General features: G+C 46.2%; 1 protein-coding gene across 1 annotated transcript in view; it reads right to left on the bottom strand.

Moving 5' to 3' along the window:
* Positions 1-18,561, bottom strand: part of GLI2 (GLI family zinc finger 2) — a 197,276-nt gene that overhangs the window by 35,456 nt on the left and 143,259 nt on the right. The window contains exons 4-5 of the mRNA XM_074873568.1: positions 7,157-7,359; positions 5,275-5,466 (exon numbers count right to left, since the gene is read on the bottom strand). Of these exons, the coding sequence (XP_074729669.1) occupies positions 5,275-5,466; positions 7,157-7,359 (395 nt within the window). The remainder of the gene's footprint in view (positions 1-5,274; positions 5,467-7,156; positions 7,360-18,561) is intronic.

The following is an 18,561-nucleotide window of genomic DNA, read 5'->3' as shown; positions in this document are numbered from 1 at the left end:
GTGGCAGTTTGCGGTCTGACTCCCACGGCTGTTTCCAGTGTTGTTGTGCCGAAGGGCAGGATCAGACCCCAGCTCATGTGGGAGGCGGGAGCAGAGGTTCCTGCTCCAACCACTCACTGTAGCTGTGGGCCATCAGAGGGACATTACAAGAGATGGTTTTCCTGGAGGGAGATTTCAGATCTCGTATCACACTAGAAATAGTGGCAGCAAAGCCCTCCTGAAAGGAAATGCTAGGCACTCAGTGGGAGTTCCTTCGAGGCTCCTTTGGGGCAAGAAAATCTCAGGCATCTCTTTACAGACAAGCATGTTGTCGTGATCTTGACTGCAGAGGGACATTGGGAGAATCTGCTTCCAAACAGCCAAGCCCATAAGGCACGTGGGCTGCAGATGGCTCACCCCCCCTCCTCACTGAAACCCGGCCAGAGCCATCGCTTCCCCTGCATCCCCTGGCCAAGTGCCGGGATAAATACAGAGTTATCAAAACGGTCGCTCTCCCTGGACACTCACCAGCAAAACTCCACCCTAAGCGTACAGAAATATCCCCCTCCTCCCATCATTAAATTAAATCCGAGGGCAGCATAAAAACACAGGATGATCCCTTAATCAATAAGCAGCAGCAATAAACTACAAACACTCTTCGCATAACCAGTTCCTTATTTCCCTCTCTCCCCTTCTGCAGCGGCAACACACGTCTTAGACTGCAGCAGATGCTGGACATTTGTTCTGGCACCAGACGCTGTCCTGGGACCCTTCTTTCTTCCCTCCCTGGGCCGATCAACTTTGCAGTTCAAGGAATACTAATGCTTCCCTCAAATCCACGCTGAAAGACAAGGCTGCATTCTTCTACTCCCAATCCACAAGGTAACTGTTTAGACGACCCAACTTGCATATGTAAATTGAATTCTTCAGAAACCAGAGTGCAGCAGGATTCCAGACAGAGTGCTTATGGGATGCTCTGGGACTTTTTCTCTCTTCTGCACATATTTTTCTGGGGAGGAAAACAGCATTTCTGGCTAGAAATGGGTGGGAAATAGCTTCCCATTCTCTGAACCTTTTCTGAGATTTCAGCAAGTTTCCATTCTGTGCTGGGACAAAGAAAACAACAAAAAAAAGATCTTTCAGAGTTTTAAGGAAGCGACTACAGGGCGCGCCGTCTGCCCAGAGTAGCCAACAGCTGGCTTGTTTGAGAAATCATTGCAATCCGGCATATCCAGCTTGCAAACCCCAGCTGCTGGTCCCTCAAGCCCCAGGCGAGGGATTTATTTCCTAGGTTGCAGTGAGGCTGGTCTCTCTCGGTCCATCCTGATGGAATAGTTGCTTCACATAAACCTGCTGGAGGAGAGTCCTGAGCTCACCTCTCACAGACACATGCCTGCTGACTGCAGCAACCACTGGGCTGCACTGCCAGCTCTGCTCCTTACCCTGATGGCTATTAAATCATTTACTTGAAGTAGAAAGGCTCCAACAACACTGACTGAAAGAGGCCAGTGAAGCTGAATTACTGTTTGAGTTGGGGAAATAAAGTCCTGCTTGATGATTTGTCTACATCCCAAGCAACTTCACTAGCTGCTGGCTTGTTGGCTATGCTGGGCTGAACAAAGCCTTTTCCCAGTTAAACTTCTGGTTGTGAGTCAAGACATTCGTGACTGCCATGCACTAGGCAGCAAGAAATGTCAGGGATCTCCCCTCTAGCTCCAGAACTGGATGAAAATGTCATGACAGCACTGCAGGGTCATCTCTGCCGTTGATAACTGTAAGGTTGCACAAACACATCTACGCAGCCCTCCTGACCTCAGTGACTAACTCTGTGCAGCACCGCTTGGACACAAGTTGAACTCAAGTTGTACTTCCCCCATTCCCTGACTCAGCATGAACAAACCAATCAGACTTTTGACACTGTGCAAACAGAAGTGATGGGTTTAAAGACAATCTCTGCTTCCCACTCTGGCCATGAGAGTCTTATTCTGAAGATCTAGATGTTCCTAGAGCTGCCACTGCTCTGCTCACTGATTATTTGATCTCCTTTCTATTCAGGGTCTCCAGTGATGAAGTAGCTTTGCTTTGTACAGTACTTTGAGGTCTTCTGATGTACAGGGCTATAACCGTACAAGCATCAAGTCAGTCTGGACATGCTCCTCTTGAAAGTAAATGGCACCTCCTGAAGGGCTAAGGGTAATCACAGAAGCCCTTGTGCTTAGGAGAAAAAAATGTTGGATGTACTAAACGTGCTCAGAAAGTTGTAGTCATCTCCAGGTTCATCTGTGCTCCCCACCAGTCTTTACTGGCCCAGGGACGCTCTTGTGCAACCACTCTGTCACCTGGAATAATCCACCATGTGGCACCCACTTCTAGAATAGAAATGAAAAAGACTGTTTTGATCTGGTGAATAGATCCTGTAAGTTAGTCTCAAAAGTGCCCCACCAGCAATGTTGTGACATTGGAAAGTTGTTAACTTTTGATTTGAAAGTGTAGGTTTTCCAGAAAATGGATTTAAGGCTGGATTCAAACTCCATTCTAGGATTTAGAGTCCCTGTTTGGATGACAGAATGAAACAGGGCAGCTTGCTGAAGGGTTATTTAGTTTCCACTGGAACTGGCCTGAAGACCCCAGGAGGCTGGTGCATAGAACTTAAATTTGGTCTACTTTAGTGGTTTAACTACTTCTAGCTGCACAGTGAAAACCCTGCTAAAGAGATGCAGCTCTGGGGCACCCTGGCTCAATCACCATTTAAACACTCACCAGAACTGACGCATGGTTGGTAACAACAAGCTCCAGCTGACACTTATGTCCTATTACCTTTCCTGACCCTAGACACCTGATGGGATGAAAAAACACCAGCAAACACAGAGGTACTGAGAAATTCTCCAAGAAATGCAATTCAGCATCTAGAAGGGCCCAGGTACCTGTCTGTGGAAGAACTACCATACCCAGTGTCTAGAGCTCCCATGAACCTGCAGATGTTTGGAGGTGACGTGACACTGAATAGCCAGTTTTAATATATGCTTATCTGCTGCTTTTTCTTTTGCAGGTGCCAGTGTTATCACAGATGTATGATGGTGCTGCGTGTGGTTTAACAGGAGCTACCTGCATTTTCAGCAAACTAATTCTTGCAAAGTTCTTATGTTCTGGGGCTCTCTGGGAAGACAAGGACTCTCCAAATGACAGATGCTGTGAGGTGGTGACTCATTGGGGTTTTATGCATGCTACTGATATTCTTGTCTCAGAAAAGCACTATTAAATTATCTGTCCAACTATTTACTTAGGCCCCACTGATTTAAATTTTTGAAATAACTTTCTAAAAAGAGAGGGAGACTCTGGTTCCTCAGCCAGGATTTCAGTTTAGTCTCTGCTTTGATAATGCACAATTGTCTCTTCTCTCTGGCTGGTGGATAAACCCAAACACGTAGGCCAGAGACTGGCGCTGGGCTGCTGCTCCTTTTCACATTCTTAAAAAGTAGCCTTCCAGTGTCTCGATGTCACATCCTCATGATGTTTGAAAGTTTTCGTCTCACGCAGAGTATGTGAAGGCCCAGAAAAGGCTTTCCAGTTACTCATCAACAAAGCTTTACTGAAAGATCAAAATAAATGCTTGGTGAGCCCTGGCTTTGCAGTGAATAATGGTTATGAGCTTGGCTGCATGAAACTGGGACCTTTGATACATGATTCACTTTAGAGCTGTTTTCGGGAGAAGGCAAACAGCAAGAGAGTCTTCTGCCAAGGGGAGTATCTCAGATGACTTCAGATGAAGACTGATCTTCAGCAAAGAAGAGGATGAGCATCTTGGTGTGCTAAGAGTCAGCCTGTGCTAGCATGAAAACAGTTATGTTTGCTTCCCTTACTGGCTGTTTATCTGGCACTTCAGTGAGGCACTGCTGGTCAGAAATGGACTAATAAGGAGGCGAGGAGGAAAGGAGTCTTGTTCATGAGCCTGAGGAGAACTTGGCAGGGCTGGTTTGCACCCATCTGCTATAACCACAGACATTAACCCTTTGGAGGGAAGACAGAGCAGTCTTACTGACCAGCTGTTTGGTAGCAGAGAAGCCCAGAATATATTTTGGGTTTTAGAGGAAGGATGGTACCAAGGAGCATGTGCTCTCCCTTTCAGACTGGGATCCAGGTTTCCGATTAATCTAGGAAGTGGCAGCACAAAATTACTATTCAGGTAAAACTTCTGCAGCAGCTGCAGACGAGAAATTGTTTTTTTCACTAGAAATATCTATAAGCTCCCATCACTGAAAAGCCAGAACAGCTTTTATCATTCTAAACCAGTCACTTTACGAAGCAGCAAGACCGCAAAGTCTTTCATCTTAAAAGCTCAACAAGAGAAACTTTGAAGCAGTAATGAAACGATGCAGATCTCCACTCCAAAAATTATAATGGTCCACAGGCATATCCAAAGGCAGCCCAGGAAACAGAAGCCAGGGTCTGAAAGTTGAGCCAAGACTTCTCTTTCTTGCAGTAGAAATAATCCCCAAACTGCCCTCTGTAATATCTGCACAACCCCAGTTCTTACATGATGTGGCATAAAGTAAAAGGAAAGAAATTCCTAACAGCTCTAAAAATCATTTGGACCTCAGATATGGTTCCAGATAGACTTTACCCATCTCACCAGGGCAGAGGTCAGGCTGCATGGGTGACTCAGCACTGCAGCGCCTAACATGATTTTATTTCTTCTTCATTTAGCCAGGAGAGAGAACATTCTGGATTTATAATGCCCCCTACTAGCATAAATACCACATTCCTGCAATTTTTCTGTCCCACAAAGTACTAACACATCCTCTCCACCGTGGCTCCCCGTTAACATATTTTTTCTCTTTGGGGAGCCACGAGGTCCCAACCAAGATTAAGAGGTCCATCGTGCCGAGCACAGCTATGCATGGAAATTGCCAGCCTTTGCCCCAGACACCAGCCAGGCTAAACATGGGGTGAAACGGGGAGATGGAGCTGGAGCTTGCCCCCAGGCACACTATGGTGATCCATGGCCAAAGCAGCGGGATGGCAGCAATTCCCTGCCCGTTGGACCAGCCCGTCTCCTACCCATGCAGCAGGCATGACATCCTCCCAAAGAGGCCACAGTGTATACATTTTAAATTATGTATATTTTATACATATATATGGAACGAGACAACCTTTTAAGCCAAAAATTACAGTGCAACTCCCATGGATTTCAGCAGGGCAGAGTGACCACGTATAGCAACCTCCACCTGGAGGACAGCCCCATCCATCCACCCTAAAATTTCAGCCATGCCGCGGAGGACCCGGACCGCTACTCACCGTCAACGGGACTGAGGTAATCATGGAGGTGGGCTGTGCTGGCTGCTCCCCCACTCTGCATCAGGAGGTCCCCATAGGGGTTTGGGTGGCCAGCCATCAGCGTCATTTGGTGGTAGTAGTCGGCGGGATTGGCTCCCGGTGGCGGAGGGGGCAGCCCGAAGAGACCTCGCTCCTTCAGGTGCTCGTGAGCCACTGCCGGAGCCGTGGGCGAGGAGAAAAACATGGGGAGAAGGTTCCCACTGCAACGTTAGACCTCAGCGCTGACGTTGGCAGCCCCGTCTCCCCCCCGCGCCCCCCGCCAGCCCCGGCTGCAAGGCTCCGCATAGGGCTCTCATGACGTGTGCTTGGGCGTGCTTCCGCGGACAAAAGAAACTAAGCTGGGGCCTCTGCATTCCTCCATTTCCGCAAATTTATAAACAATCTCTCGTTCCCCTTCTAATAGTCCTCCCGTTCGGACGCAGCCGGCACCCCGGGGAGGGGGGAGAGGGCCCAGCCCGCCAGCAGCAGTAACCCTGTCAGCATTAACATCCCTGCCTATTAGGAAGGAAAGACAAATGCAGCCCAGTTCCCGATAGCAGTGTGAGGAAATTAAAGCCAAGGTCTAATGCATAGAGCTAGGTTTAGTGTCTGGCAGCATAAAACCATTTTGGCTGCCAAAGCCAATTACGCTCACTTTCTCCCAGCTGTAATTTTTCAAACCTGCCTCCCCACCCGCTTGCCCCATTAACTTATTTACCACCGGCTTAAAAAAAAAAGAATAAAAAAAAGAGAAAAAGAGAAGAAAAGCAACCCAAAACACAATGCTGTTTTTTCACAGCAAACAACGAAACTGGCTTTGGAAGGAGAGGACAGAGCAGAGCACACGCACGCCAGCCATCAGACCTCTCCACGGCGGGCGGCTGGGAGTTCAGATGACGTTTTGGGGGAGGGAAGAAGATGCCTGCATCTTCCCATCACCATAACAATGTTTTTTTTAGCCATAGAAGATGGTTTTATGCTGCCAGACGCTAAGCTGGGGGCCTTGTTTCTCTCTGGAGTGCTTTGATTTGCGGCAGCAAAGGGCCGCTTGCCCCTGCAGCAGCTTGGGAGACAGGAGATGCTGGGGCTTGCCAGGTGTGCAGAGATCGGGTCCCCAAACCCTGGCTGCTCCCTGGGCACTGAACCAGCTGCCTGTAATTGTGTAATGAAGCACTTCTGATGAAGTAAGGCATGACTTGCACCTTCCCAAGTGAAAGCAGAGTTGTGCATTTTCCTCTTCCCCTGTTTGGTTGTTTTTGTCCCCAGCTCCCCGACACAGGGTCTGCCACAGCTTGGAAAGCACCACCACCTCCACGTGCACCGAGCACCAGTTCCCTGCACACCCTCCCCTTCCCTGAAAGCTGCTGCAGGGCAGCTCAGAAGTAAGGAAAAGAAAGTATGGCCCCTCTCCTTCAGCCGGGAGCCATCTTGCCCTGAGACACAAAGCCAACAGGGGATAACCCAGCCGACGTTGCCTCATCTCTGCAATCCTAGTCTCAGGCAGGCCAGGCAGCCAGAGTGACTGTGACCCTCTTTGGGGGAAGCAGGGCTCCCAGTAGAGATATAAGTGCAGAGAAGCTCATAAGAGAGCCGAGAGCACTGCAGAAAGGAACGTACTTTAAGCAAAATATTTATAATATGATCCAGCAGTAATAGCTATTCTCACGCTCTGCTTTCTCAGTGCAGTGATGCAAAACAAATGTGTAGTTAAAGGGGGGGAAAAAAAAAAAAAAGAAAAAGAGACAGCTCTCCCACTTCAGAGAGCAGCTGCGGAGCCTTTGCAGCTGTAAATCTCTGGGTTTTAGGGAATTTCGGTGCTGGTGAGTTACAAAATTGCTGCAGTACCAGTAGCACAGCATCTTACCGTCGGCAGGACTGAGGCCCCTAGCAGCAGAGATGACAGAGAGTGTGGGGCTGCCGTGGACGGAGCGGAGGTAGTGCTCCATGTGGGGTGCCACGTAGGGGTGCGGTGGGCTGAAGGGCGACTCGCTGGGCCCGGCGGGGTGCGGAGACAGGCGGATGAGGGAGATGTCGGAGATGACGGGGCTGCCGCTCAGAGGAGGAGGCCTGGGAAGGAAACAGAGACAGGGTGTCACTCACAGCCAGCTGGGGCAGGCACAGCTGCCTGCCACCCTTCTCCCTCCTACCACACCGCCTTCGCCCGTGAGGGAGGAGTTCAAGCACGTGGTGGGAAAAACCTCCCCTCTTGGCACCCGTGGAGCCTGGAGCCAGTGCAAGCTTCCTGCGGACCCGCATTCACATTGCACTCAAACTACATTTGTGCAAGGGGGCTCACCACACCTGGGCTGCTGTGAGAAGGGGCATGAGCTGCTTTGGGCAGTGCCTGCACATGTAGGCTGCATGAAGCACACCCCGTGCTAGAGATCTCACCCCATCTCCTTGCATGGGGAGGCCAGCTACACAGAGATGTTCAAGGCAAACCTGGGGTTTGCAAGCTCCTCGCTGCCCCTGGGTATCCAGATGTTTACTGCTGCCACGTGCAGACAAAGCCCCGGACAGGGCTGCCTGTGAAAGGATGTAAACAATGCAAGGAGTACTTATATGATCTCGAGGCGAGCTGCGCTTTGCTCAGTCCAGCACGTGTGGCTCAGCCAGCACTGGCGGAGCAGCCCTCCCTGCCTGCGTCCATCACAGCTTGTACAAACCTCCTTGATAGGTCAGCGGTGTGGTTCAGAGGGCAAAAGTTCATGAGAGGTTTTATTGCATGCTTTCTGGGGGCCACCTCTGTTAAATCCCTCAGATCTTCCTCTGGCCAAGTGTTACCCGAGAAAGAAGTCAGTAAATGCTGAGGAATTCAGCAGGTAACAAAAAAAAGTCACAGCATGTTTCAGCACTCAAACAGTTTTTGCAGGATGAGCAAGGATGGAAGAGAAAGTGTGCGGACATCTCCCAGACACGTCTCCTACTGTACCCTCCAGCCTCTTACGACAAACCACAGAGGGTGCAAGGAGGGGAGAAAAAGTTACGTGCCCTGACCTGAGAAGCAGAAAATCTGAGCTAGACACCAAAAGAGGCAGAGCTGTTATTAGACAAAAGGAAAGAGCAAAATCTGCTGTGCATTATCTCCCTCTGTACTCGCAGACTGGTGGAGGTGGAGCTGGTGCAGAGACCCAAGTCATGGTAGGGATGGTGTTTGTCCCTGGCTAGGTGCTTTGGCAAAGCTGAGGGAGATGGATGTGCACCCCATGGGGCTGCACCCCAAGCATGGAAGACCATGGGGATTCAGGGTTTCGGAGGTCAGGGATCTGGGATGTGGGCTGAGCTAAGGGATGGTATTACAAAGGTAAGAATATCCAAACATGCCATTAGCGAGTGCATGTAAGATCTGTCTCTCCATGCACAGACAACCACAAACATGAGGGTCTGAGCAGTTTAGACATGCCACCTGCACCTCAGGATCTCGGTCCCACCCTGCTTTATCAACAGTTCAGGTGCATTTTAATTTATTTGTAATACTTGCATATCAACAAAACCCACAGAAATGTAATATAAGCTTTGCAGACTTATTCAGCAGTTTACAAGCATGTTTGTCTTTGTTTGATCCTCCGCATGTTTCTCTGTCTTTCTGATAAATTAGTAAACCTTGTGGCTTTTTGAACACTTTTTGCTGATGGGTAGTAAATTAAATGCCTTTTAAAATATTTATAGTTCAAAGTACTTTCCTGTAGCAGTACTCTCTGTGTCTCCTTGGTGTGAAATACAAGGCAGTGAAAACCTATCAGATATAAAGGACTTGCAGAGATGCACAGCCACTGACACACATGAGCTTGTCGGACCCTGACTGGGGTTTTGCTAGAGGAACACCCACCAGCATCGAGCCTGTTTTCTTTTACGACACTGAAAGACAAACTTATGATGGCATGGCTATTTCAGACCTCATAACCTCCCCACCTGTGCACCACCATGGCCTTTCGTTACCAAAATTACAGGGCAACTGAAGTCCCTCTCCAAGTCACTCTCCAGTGCCTCTCACCATGACGTCAGCCACAGCAGCGGCAAGCTTGGGAAAGCTACAGCTGAGGCCGCCAGGGCTGGTTTCTGTCGAGGCTGCTAATAAAGGCGGCTGAGCACGGAGCTGACCAATTTATTTCTACCAGGGAGGAGGGAGAAGTGAATCAAAGTCTCTGTTCCAGATTTAGTTTCAATTCATTTCTAATAATCTCCACCGCCTCATCTGGAAAAAATGAAACAGGATTAAAAAAAAATGATGTCATTAAGAAAACATCTGACTAATTTTTCTTCTGACGAAGACTTAATATAAGTGAGGGGGGATGTAAATTAAAAGCAGCCCCAATGTTCCCTGGGCCACAGAGCCTGCCTTAATACATAAGCCATGAAAGAAGTTTTCTTACATATACAATAAGTTCCCTCTTTCATCAGTACTCACAGCTTCTCCCAAAAGGGTTGTGAACTTCTTTGATGCAGGCTTGAAACTATGTATTACCAGGTTTACGAGTCTTCGGAGCCTCCGCTGATCAAACTGTGAGGCCGACATCTAAAATGTGTATAACAATATGAAGGGTTTGCTGTTCATTTTCTCCGTGCTAAATTGGGCAGAAATGCTGGAGTCCCTCAGAACAGGAAAACTCCACCCTGGCCAAAAAGGTAACACTGGGATAAAGATCAAGAATTCACCCAAAATGCATACAGCTGGAGACCCTGGTGGTGGTTCAATATGAGGTTGGCCCTGTGCATAAAGACTGGGTTGGAGTGCAGGTTTCTTCTTACAGCTCTGCTTAAAGACTCTCCTTGCCACATCTCTCCATCTGTGCACTAGGACAGCTGTAGTCTTAGCCAGATCTGGCTTTTGTAAGCCCTCCCAGGCAGGGATCACCTCTCATCATTGTACACCTCCAATTCTAGAAAAGCCCCATCCCATGGCTCAGCATGTCCCAAAATAACGTGGCTTCCAGTAGGCTCACTTGGCCAGAGGGATCCTTTGCTTGTAACTCCCCAAAAGTTTGATTTTTTTCCCCCCTTTTTTTCCAGTTGCACCGCTGGCATTATTTCTTATCTAATCCCCAAGTCCCACATTGTGCCATTGCATCTGCACTCTGAAAATACACAGCGAAAGGTAGTGGCAGCCTCACAGATCTGCTCCTGGCAAAGGAGAACAATTAGCTGCTGCTTTTTAGAGGCAGTGGCTTAAATCCATGAGAGATAAAGCAGCGCTGGGTGAAGGCGGCTCTGCCCCCATGCCTAGCTCACCGGGGCTCTCCATCCCCATGCCCCAAACCCTTCAGTGGGACAATGTCTTGAGCTCCTTGCCCATAGCTCTGCTATCCGTACATCACTCCCCGCTCCCTCCCAGGATCTCACGGATGGCACGAAGAAAACACCCCAGCACCTGGGGGAGAGCCCCCGGCTTTGCTGAAGACACCACTGTAAAAATCTTGCTGTCTGCAGCGGGATGAGGGATTTCACCTGACCACATATATTTCTGAAGAAACTGGGATTCTGGTTTTCAAATAGGCTAAGGGAATTGGGTGTCCAAACGCCATTAAATTTAATGGGAGCCAGGGGCCTGTTTTCCCCGCGGCTCCGGCGAGAAGCCCAGGCTCTATAATTAATGCTCAGGACTTGTAGAGCAATTTGCATCTCTGACGAAGCACACGAGCCTGGATTCATTTCCTCCCACACCCAAGAGAGGCTCTCCCTTCCCTGTTCTCTAACAGAGGGAGACACTGAGGTGGGGGAGGCATTACCTGATCCCATCTAAGGGCTGCAGGGCCTCATGGTGATGTTGGGGGCATGCATGCTGCTGAAGGCTTTACAGAGCAGGTCTGTACCAGTACAGTGGATAACTGGAGCAGAAGTCCTTGCACTATTTACCTGGCTCCAGCCGACTGCAGAGCAGGACCACGGGGCAGCGGGTACACACACCAGCAGAGGAGCACGACCAGCACAAGGAGAGTGATCAGCATCCAAGACGGACACACACTGCTGGTGGGACACTAGGAAATTTTCAGTAGTTTCCCCGGAGGTGGTCACTCCTTAACTGTTCTTCACCAGGGAAAAGAGATCTGCTTAATTTTCCTGCTGCCTGAGTTTTGCTGGAAGGAGTGCCAGCATGTCTGAAGCTCCACAATCTTATCGCAAAGGCTGGGGAAAGGAGCTGGTAGTTTTTCTTTGGAAAGCAAGGCAAAAAAATTCAGCCTGTGGTTTTCAGTAAGGCAGATCAGTGTGTCCCTGTGCGTGCCTTGGAGCGTGGCAGGCACTTGCCTCTGATGCTGCTGTTCATAGGAGCTGTGTGTGTGCTGCGCTCGGTGCATCACAGCTGGACACAGTGCTGAGAAAGGATCCTTGTGGTCTCATGGCAGAGGAGCAGCATCGTCTCTGAGGAGCTGGGCTGGGCTCCTGGGAAGGGAAATTCCTCAGGGACTGGCAAAACCAGTGCTGGCTGCTATGAACAGGGCCTTGGGGTGACTTTTTCTCATCCTCCTCTCCCCCTGTGGTCATGCACCAGCGTTCCCAAAATCTTTTGTGGCAGAGATGTGGCACCATCTCCCCGCTGCTGCATGCGGGTCTGGAGCCTCTGCAAGGGGGACCCAGCAATGAATGCAACAGTTAAAGAAGTTGCACATTTCTGAAATCATCTCCATCAGTTAAATAAACCCCAGAAAAATGGGGACAATTAACCAGCACTAATGTCCCATGACTAGTCTAAATTAATACTTACGTGCCAAATACATTCATTCAGCGGAAAACAAAGGGCTGAATACTTTTCCATATGCTTAATGGAATATGGACACTTGCAAGCAATTGTTTTGGTGTACAATAAAAAAACTGCATAGCTGCTACACAGAGATGCAAGCTAGGAACAGAGCTGCTCACTGGGAGGGGTATCATACCCTGGTAGAGTTTTGCTGTAAGAAAAAAGCTTTTAAAACCAACAATCCCATCTAAAACACATATAAAAATCCTTGCTTTTGTTTTGTTTTAAATAATACTTCCTGGCCTGGTTTTCACAAGTCCTGTGTACCCAGAACACCACCCAACGTCTACAGGAGATGGAGGAGAGCCATATGGATACCCAAAAAATGGACTGCGCTTGTGGCAGACTCTCTATGCATGGGATGCCAAAGCTGTATCCAGCAGGAAACCTAAAATGCCCCAGGATTCATGCTAAATGATTCAGTCTAAACAGCTCTCGCCAGCCCCTCAACTTCACCTCTGTTTATTTCTGATTTAAAGTCCCTTACAACAGGAAGGGCGAGAGGTCGTGATACTTGTGCTACCCTCAGGATCAAACCCTGCGAGGTCCCTCAAAACAAGGTACCTTTCAGAGGTCAAACCTGGGCCATGACTATCAAATTCACATGGCATTTGATCATTCACAAAGATTTTGCCCCCTCCCATTTTTTCAGCTCAGAGAGTGGAGGATGCGCTGGGAGGAGCAACACGGAGCTGCCTTGCAGCTGCCTCTTCCTCCCCAGCCATGGCCAGGGAGCACAGGGCAGCCTGGTAATGAGGCGTCGGGGAATCACTCATGCTTCCCAGCTCTCCCAGCACTGCAACAAATTGATAATTACCCAGTAAAGTGACCTGATGCTCAAATATAGGGTTATCAACTTGAAGACACCAGCTTATGTGTCCTGCTAGGAAGAGACCGGGATGGGGACCCAAGAGACATTGCTGCTAACTCCCAGCCCTCCCCTGCTGCGATGCTCAGCACAAGTAATTTTATTTCTTTTTCCTGTATTTTTTCGGTTCTAAAATGGGTTTAATAATATCTTCTTTTTTTTTTTTTTCTAACTCACAAAGATGAATATATAGAAAATCAGAGCTACCTTTGCTAATTCAGCAATTATTGCACTCACTTATAAGAAGCTGTTAAGGAGACTGTGAGGCTGGACAAAAATTGCTACAGCTTCTTTGCAGAAATTTAATGGGCAAGTTTCAAGCAGTTCCCATTTTCTCCTTTCCCCTCAAATATGGCTTTGAGGCATGGAAAGCATGAAAAATAAAAAAGATATTTTAACAGTGAGGGCAAGTGCCCATTAGATGGGTTTATGGACGGAAGTGGTAAATTCAGCACTGCTGCAAGACTTTACAGCAAATCTAGATGTTTTTGTAAGAGATGGGGTCTAAGTGTACTGTAAGGTTTGGAGTTTTAATAGTAGGAAAGAGTAATTTCTCCCACTGTAGACATTAAAGGGGGGAATCCTCTGGCCAGTGTCACAGAAGTCAGATCAGATAACTGCAGTAAATCCTTTGGGCCTTAACTGACACAAATCTCTGAATATACAATTCCTCACTTGTGAATATGTGGTTAGGGCACTGCTTTAGAAGGATTTAGGTAGACACTATGAAGAATCCCGCTCTGCATCCATTGCAATGGGAGTTGTCTAAATACCTTTAAAAATCACACCTTAAAGTCTGATCTTGTACCACTGAAGTAAAAGGAAACTCTGCTGCTGATGGCAAGAGCAACAAGAATAGGTCTCCAATGTGTCAATTCCTCTGTTTTCCATTGAAACACCATGGAAACACTACCATAATCTAAGGTGGGTACAATTTCTTAGCACGATTTTTTTCCATCCCTTAGAAAAACATATTCAAGACTTAATGTAACTTCTAGTGTATGAGGTCAATTTAATATAGAAAGGATTTTTTTGTTTCAAAAGTGGAAAAAAAAAAGTAAACATTTTTCCTTTTTCCTTTCAAAAGACCATTATATTTTCAGACATACCTGACTTCAATCCTAAATTTAAAATATCTACCCAAGAACAAATGGAACAAAAGATTTAATTTCTCCTGATATGAGTATTATTATTTTTATCAATTAAATCAAAAGTATTTTGGTTTAGAGCTTGAAACTTTTTTCTTCATCTAAGTTCCACCAGAAGTTAACAACTTTCTTAAGCTCACAGGTTGTTGGCAGCCTTAGTGGGGACAAGGGCAATATATGGAGGGAGCAAAGTTGGAAGCATGAATACAGGAATTGGTCCTCAGATTAGAAAACCTTCTAACCACATATGGTTTCTTATTGCATTTATGCTGCATTTACCACAATGCAGGTCTAGTTTTGGCTGACACGTGTAGGCATAAATGCAACACAATAACAACAACAATATCAATATTTGCTTTTAAAATGGAAGAAAAATGCAAAACTTTAATAAGTAAGGTTGCCCTCCATTATACAACACACAAAGAAGCAAGACATCAAAAGTAGAAAATAGAGTTGATACGGGACCTTCAAACCCAAATCAAATTAGTGTCTTGAGGAGAGATCTTTGATTTAAGCTTAATACTGGTGATTTTTTCTTGGGTTGTTTTATACTTAATCAGCCACACAGCCCACTGTGCAGACATATGTTCCCAAAGCACATCAAAGCAAGTAAACATTCTGTTTCAGATCCTAATATCCTTTTTTATCCAATTATCTTACTTACACGATCTTTTAATTTAAGTTCTGAAAGCCCACCTTTTCACACAAGCTTTCCTTCAGCGACGGAGGTAGAAAATGACCAGATCAGTTCTTGTGAGATACCCGCCAAAAAACCCCCACAACGAATAAATCAAAGCACAGCAGATGAGTCTCTAAGATAGTTTCTTGAGAGATTAATGATGAAAGCCTTCAGAGAAGAAACATATTTTAAGAAGGGGAACTTCAAGGAAGGTAGCTGAGGGGGAGAGAGGGAAGAAGAGTGAGAGAAAAGGCATGAAAGAAAGCATGGATAAAAGTGTAAGAGCCAATGAAAGTAGTTCAGCGACAAACCGAAGGAGCGATACAAACCTGGAGACATGTGAACTTCAGATTGAAACCACCAGGCATGAGAACTTGATTCCAGTAGTCACAAAATTTGAGCTGGGGTGTCAAAATGCTGTGGGCTCAGGGCGGGGAGGGGATGAGGGCTGGGCAGCGTCATGGTGGGTGCAGGGGGAGAAAGCAAGGTGAGAAGTGGTGGGGAATGAGACTGGAAGAGGTGTAGACTTGGACCAGATCCTGATGGCAGAGCTGAGTAGGAAGCTGAGGGAGATCTGAGAAAATTCAATGCTGGTGAGGGCATGTGGGAAATGGGTGTTGGAAAGATGTGTCAGATGTGACACAGCCGTTTCTCTGCATCTAATTGATTTCCCTTGAGACACATGTTGAGGATATTAGCACTTTTGAGTGAATATTTTGCTTGTAGCTGTGAAGATACTGGGCTTGGGAAAACAAATGGGAAGTGTATGTGTGCAGGGAGGAAAACTGAATTTTTGATCCCTGCCTAGCATCTTCTTGCCATGCTACTTTTGGGTGGGGGCTTTTCTCCCTTAAAAGGAAATAACATTCAAGTGCTACAGAAGGGTTTAACATTTAAAAGACTATTCCTACAGTACTTCTGAAAAGTCCCTTTTCATGTTATGCCAGCACTAACCTGTTGTAGAGAGGGCAAGTCAGTGGCAGCAACACCACAGCAGTGGAGCTCATGGAAGAGTCAGGCAAACCATAGAAAATGCTTATTCATTCATTACACTTTAAATCTGCCTTGGCTCTATACCCGTCATATCCCAGAAAAGCAAAAAAGGACCATTCCTCTTCATCATGACTGTAATACAATCAACTGGCTGCAGCATTACTCTAACCAACGTTAACTAACAGAGTCTATGTCTGACATCTATAATTTCATGTTAACAAATTAGGTAGACTCTTGCATTTCCTGGTACCTTGAATGCCCAAGAAGCTCATAACTTTTCTTTATATGCAAAATGTCAGGGAAAGGGCAAACAATGTTATGCCAGAAGACCATAGCCAAATCACTTGGTTGGAATGTGCTGTAAATCACGGGGTGAATGGAAAATGAATCTTTGTTCCAGGACAGCAACTTCCAGCATTAATGCTGCTGCTAATATGCTCCTTTTCTATTGGGAATGTCCTCTTCCCATAATCCAAGGTCCTATATCTTAAATTCTATAACTAAACAAGACACCAAGGAAAAAAAAACCTACATCCAACTGATTATAAAAAGCCTGAAATATCCTACTTCTCTTTTCTGAAGTACAGAGGAAAACCATTGGTGTTTAGGCTTTAGAAAGATGTTGTGCTTGCTCTAAGCAGCAGTAAGCTGTTGTAGCCAACTGGAAAACCATGTTTTACAAAGGGGAATAAAAGGAAATGAGAACAGGTACAGCACAGATCTCTACAAAGCCTTTCTAGACACAACAGTCAGAAAAGCTCTGTATGTAGAGGCGACTCTGATAGCTGCACAGAACCATATCTCACACATGCATGTACACACACGCCAGTTATGCTGCTGGCATGCTGTGTGTGTACCTGCCTCTGGTGCATCACAGCACGAAGTAAAAGATGTGTGTTCCTATAATAGCAAAGCTTTTGGTCAGGGCTCCCAGGGTTTTCTGCAGGAATTAATTTTACTGGCATTTGACACATTTTAAACAGCAACAGCACTCACAGTAACCTCCAAAGGGAAATATTTCTGAACAATATATAATAAATACATTGATTTCTAATAATAACCATCTGCCCTAAATCTTCTTGTTGACAGGTTTAGTTGGACCAAAGGCCCTTTTCACATCTACTTCATGACAGTTCCCATCACTACATAAAGACTTTGAAGTGCCCTAACGTGCAGTAAAATGCAAGATAACCTACCAAACTGTCAATATTTCTTCACTTCTAAAAGGAAATGCTAATGGCACTCAAAGAGCTCAAGATGTAATGTAAGATTTGATCCAGCAGACTGGCTGATCTAACCATCCTTTCCTTTGCTACGAGTATGCTGAAAAGCAAGCAATTATATGGTGAAGAGCAGAACTAGGTAAAAGTTTTTCACTGATGTGACTGCAGGGAAAAAAACCTTTTTATCCAAACAAGCTTTTCTCTTGGAAGTGTCTGGAGTTTTCTGTACTAAATAAGAGAATTAACAATAAGTTAGCTCTTCAATTTTAATTTCTTCTTTTTAACCTATCACTTCTTTTCTATTTTTATCATTAGAAAGAAAGTGAACCAGAATGAAACACTGATGTTTTTAAAATCTGGACAACATTCAGCTGGAAGTTAATTTTCCATAGGGAAAAGATGAACACAAGTAATTTAGAGAAAGCAGAATCTCTCTCCAATTGACTGCGATAAACAACTGTAATTTCTCTACCAGCTCTAGCTTGCAGTGTAAGACTAAGAAAGGCTCTATAGCAGGACAAACTGAATGCAATAAATATAAGCCCAGTCCTATGGTAAAACCCCAGCACTGCTCGCTGCACTGTACAACTCCAACAGACTTCAGAGGAGGCAGGATGCTGCCCCCACCCCCCAAATCATCAGCTCATGGTAAGTATGAGGTGTTTTATATCTCATCATCCACACAGCACCCAAAAAGCCTTCCTTCCAAAATACTTTTGCTTCAAGATCCATTGCTGTCATTTTCTACAGCTGCTCTCCTCTTCTTCCAGTTTTCCAGTGACACAGGAAAATAAAACATATTTATTGAGGAAGGAATAGAGATCTGATGTTCCCCAGCTGTTTACTGCTGAAAGTTTACACTAGTGCTTTTCAACCTGTGGTTTGCAAAACCTTTGGGAATCACAAAAAAAACCTCCTTCAGGTGCTGTGAAAGACAGCAAAAAACCCTGCAAGCCTGACCCTTGACAACCCTGCTGGAAAACTTTTAGGGAGGCCACAGACTGTAATAACTTGAAAACCCCTCACTGACTCTATGCTTCCCAAAATCAATAAAAATTACATATGAGACATTCTCAGAGTAATCACCGACCACCGCCCCAATCCATCCAACACCCACTGACGTCAGCTAGTGCCGCAGCACGCATGGGTGATTTAGGCATCTTTGCTATGCCGGTGCAGAGGTAACCCCAACTCCCATGTCAGCAGTGCTGTATACCTATGGTGACACCTCCCTCCCACCGCCATGCAAAGGGACCTGCGGGCCTCATCTTTCATTTTCTTATCTCATGCGGCTATTCCTTATGCAGACACATTTCTGTATACAAATCCCATTATACTTGACCCTCGGTTCACCCTGTTTCCATTACAACGCTGTAGACTCAACCAGACTTGCTCCAGTGCCAACTCTGTGCTGTCATTCCTTGCGCAGAGTGGTAATAAAGAAATCACTGTTTTAAGCTGACAAAGAACAGATTTCTTACTAAGTAAACACTGATGTTTTGGTAGGGAAATTAAGTTATAAAATTGTGTCTACAAAGGGAGACCATACAGATGGAGTTTGTTAAGAGACAGCAATACAGTCAACAGTGGTTAATTCAATTGCCTGCTACTTATCAGATCTT

This window comes from Strix uralensis, chromosome 6 (genome assembly GCF_047716275.1).
Source record: "Strix uralensis isolate ZFMK-TIS-50842 chromosome 6, bStrUra1, whole genome shotgun sequence".
NCBI lineage: Eukaryota > Metazoa > Chordata > Aves > Strigiformes > Strigidae > Strix > Strix uralensis.
This window is presented reverse-complemented; position numbering and strand designations above follow the sequence as displayed.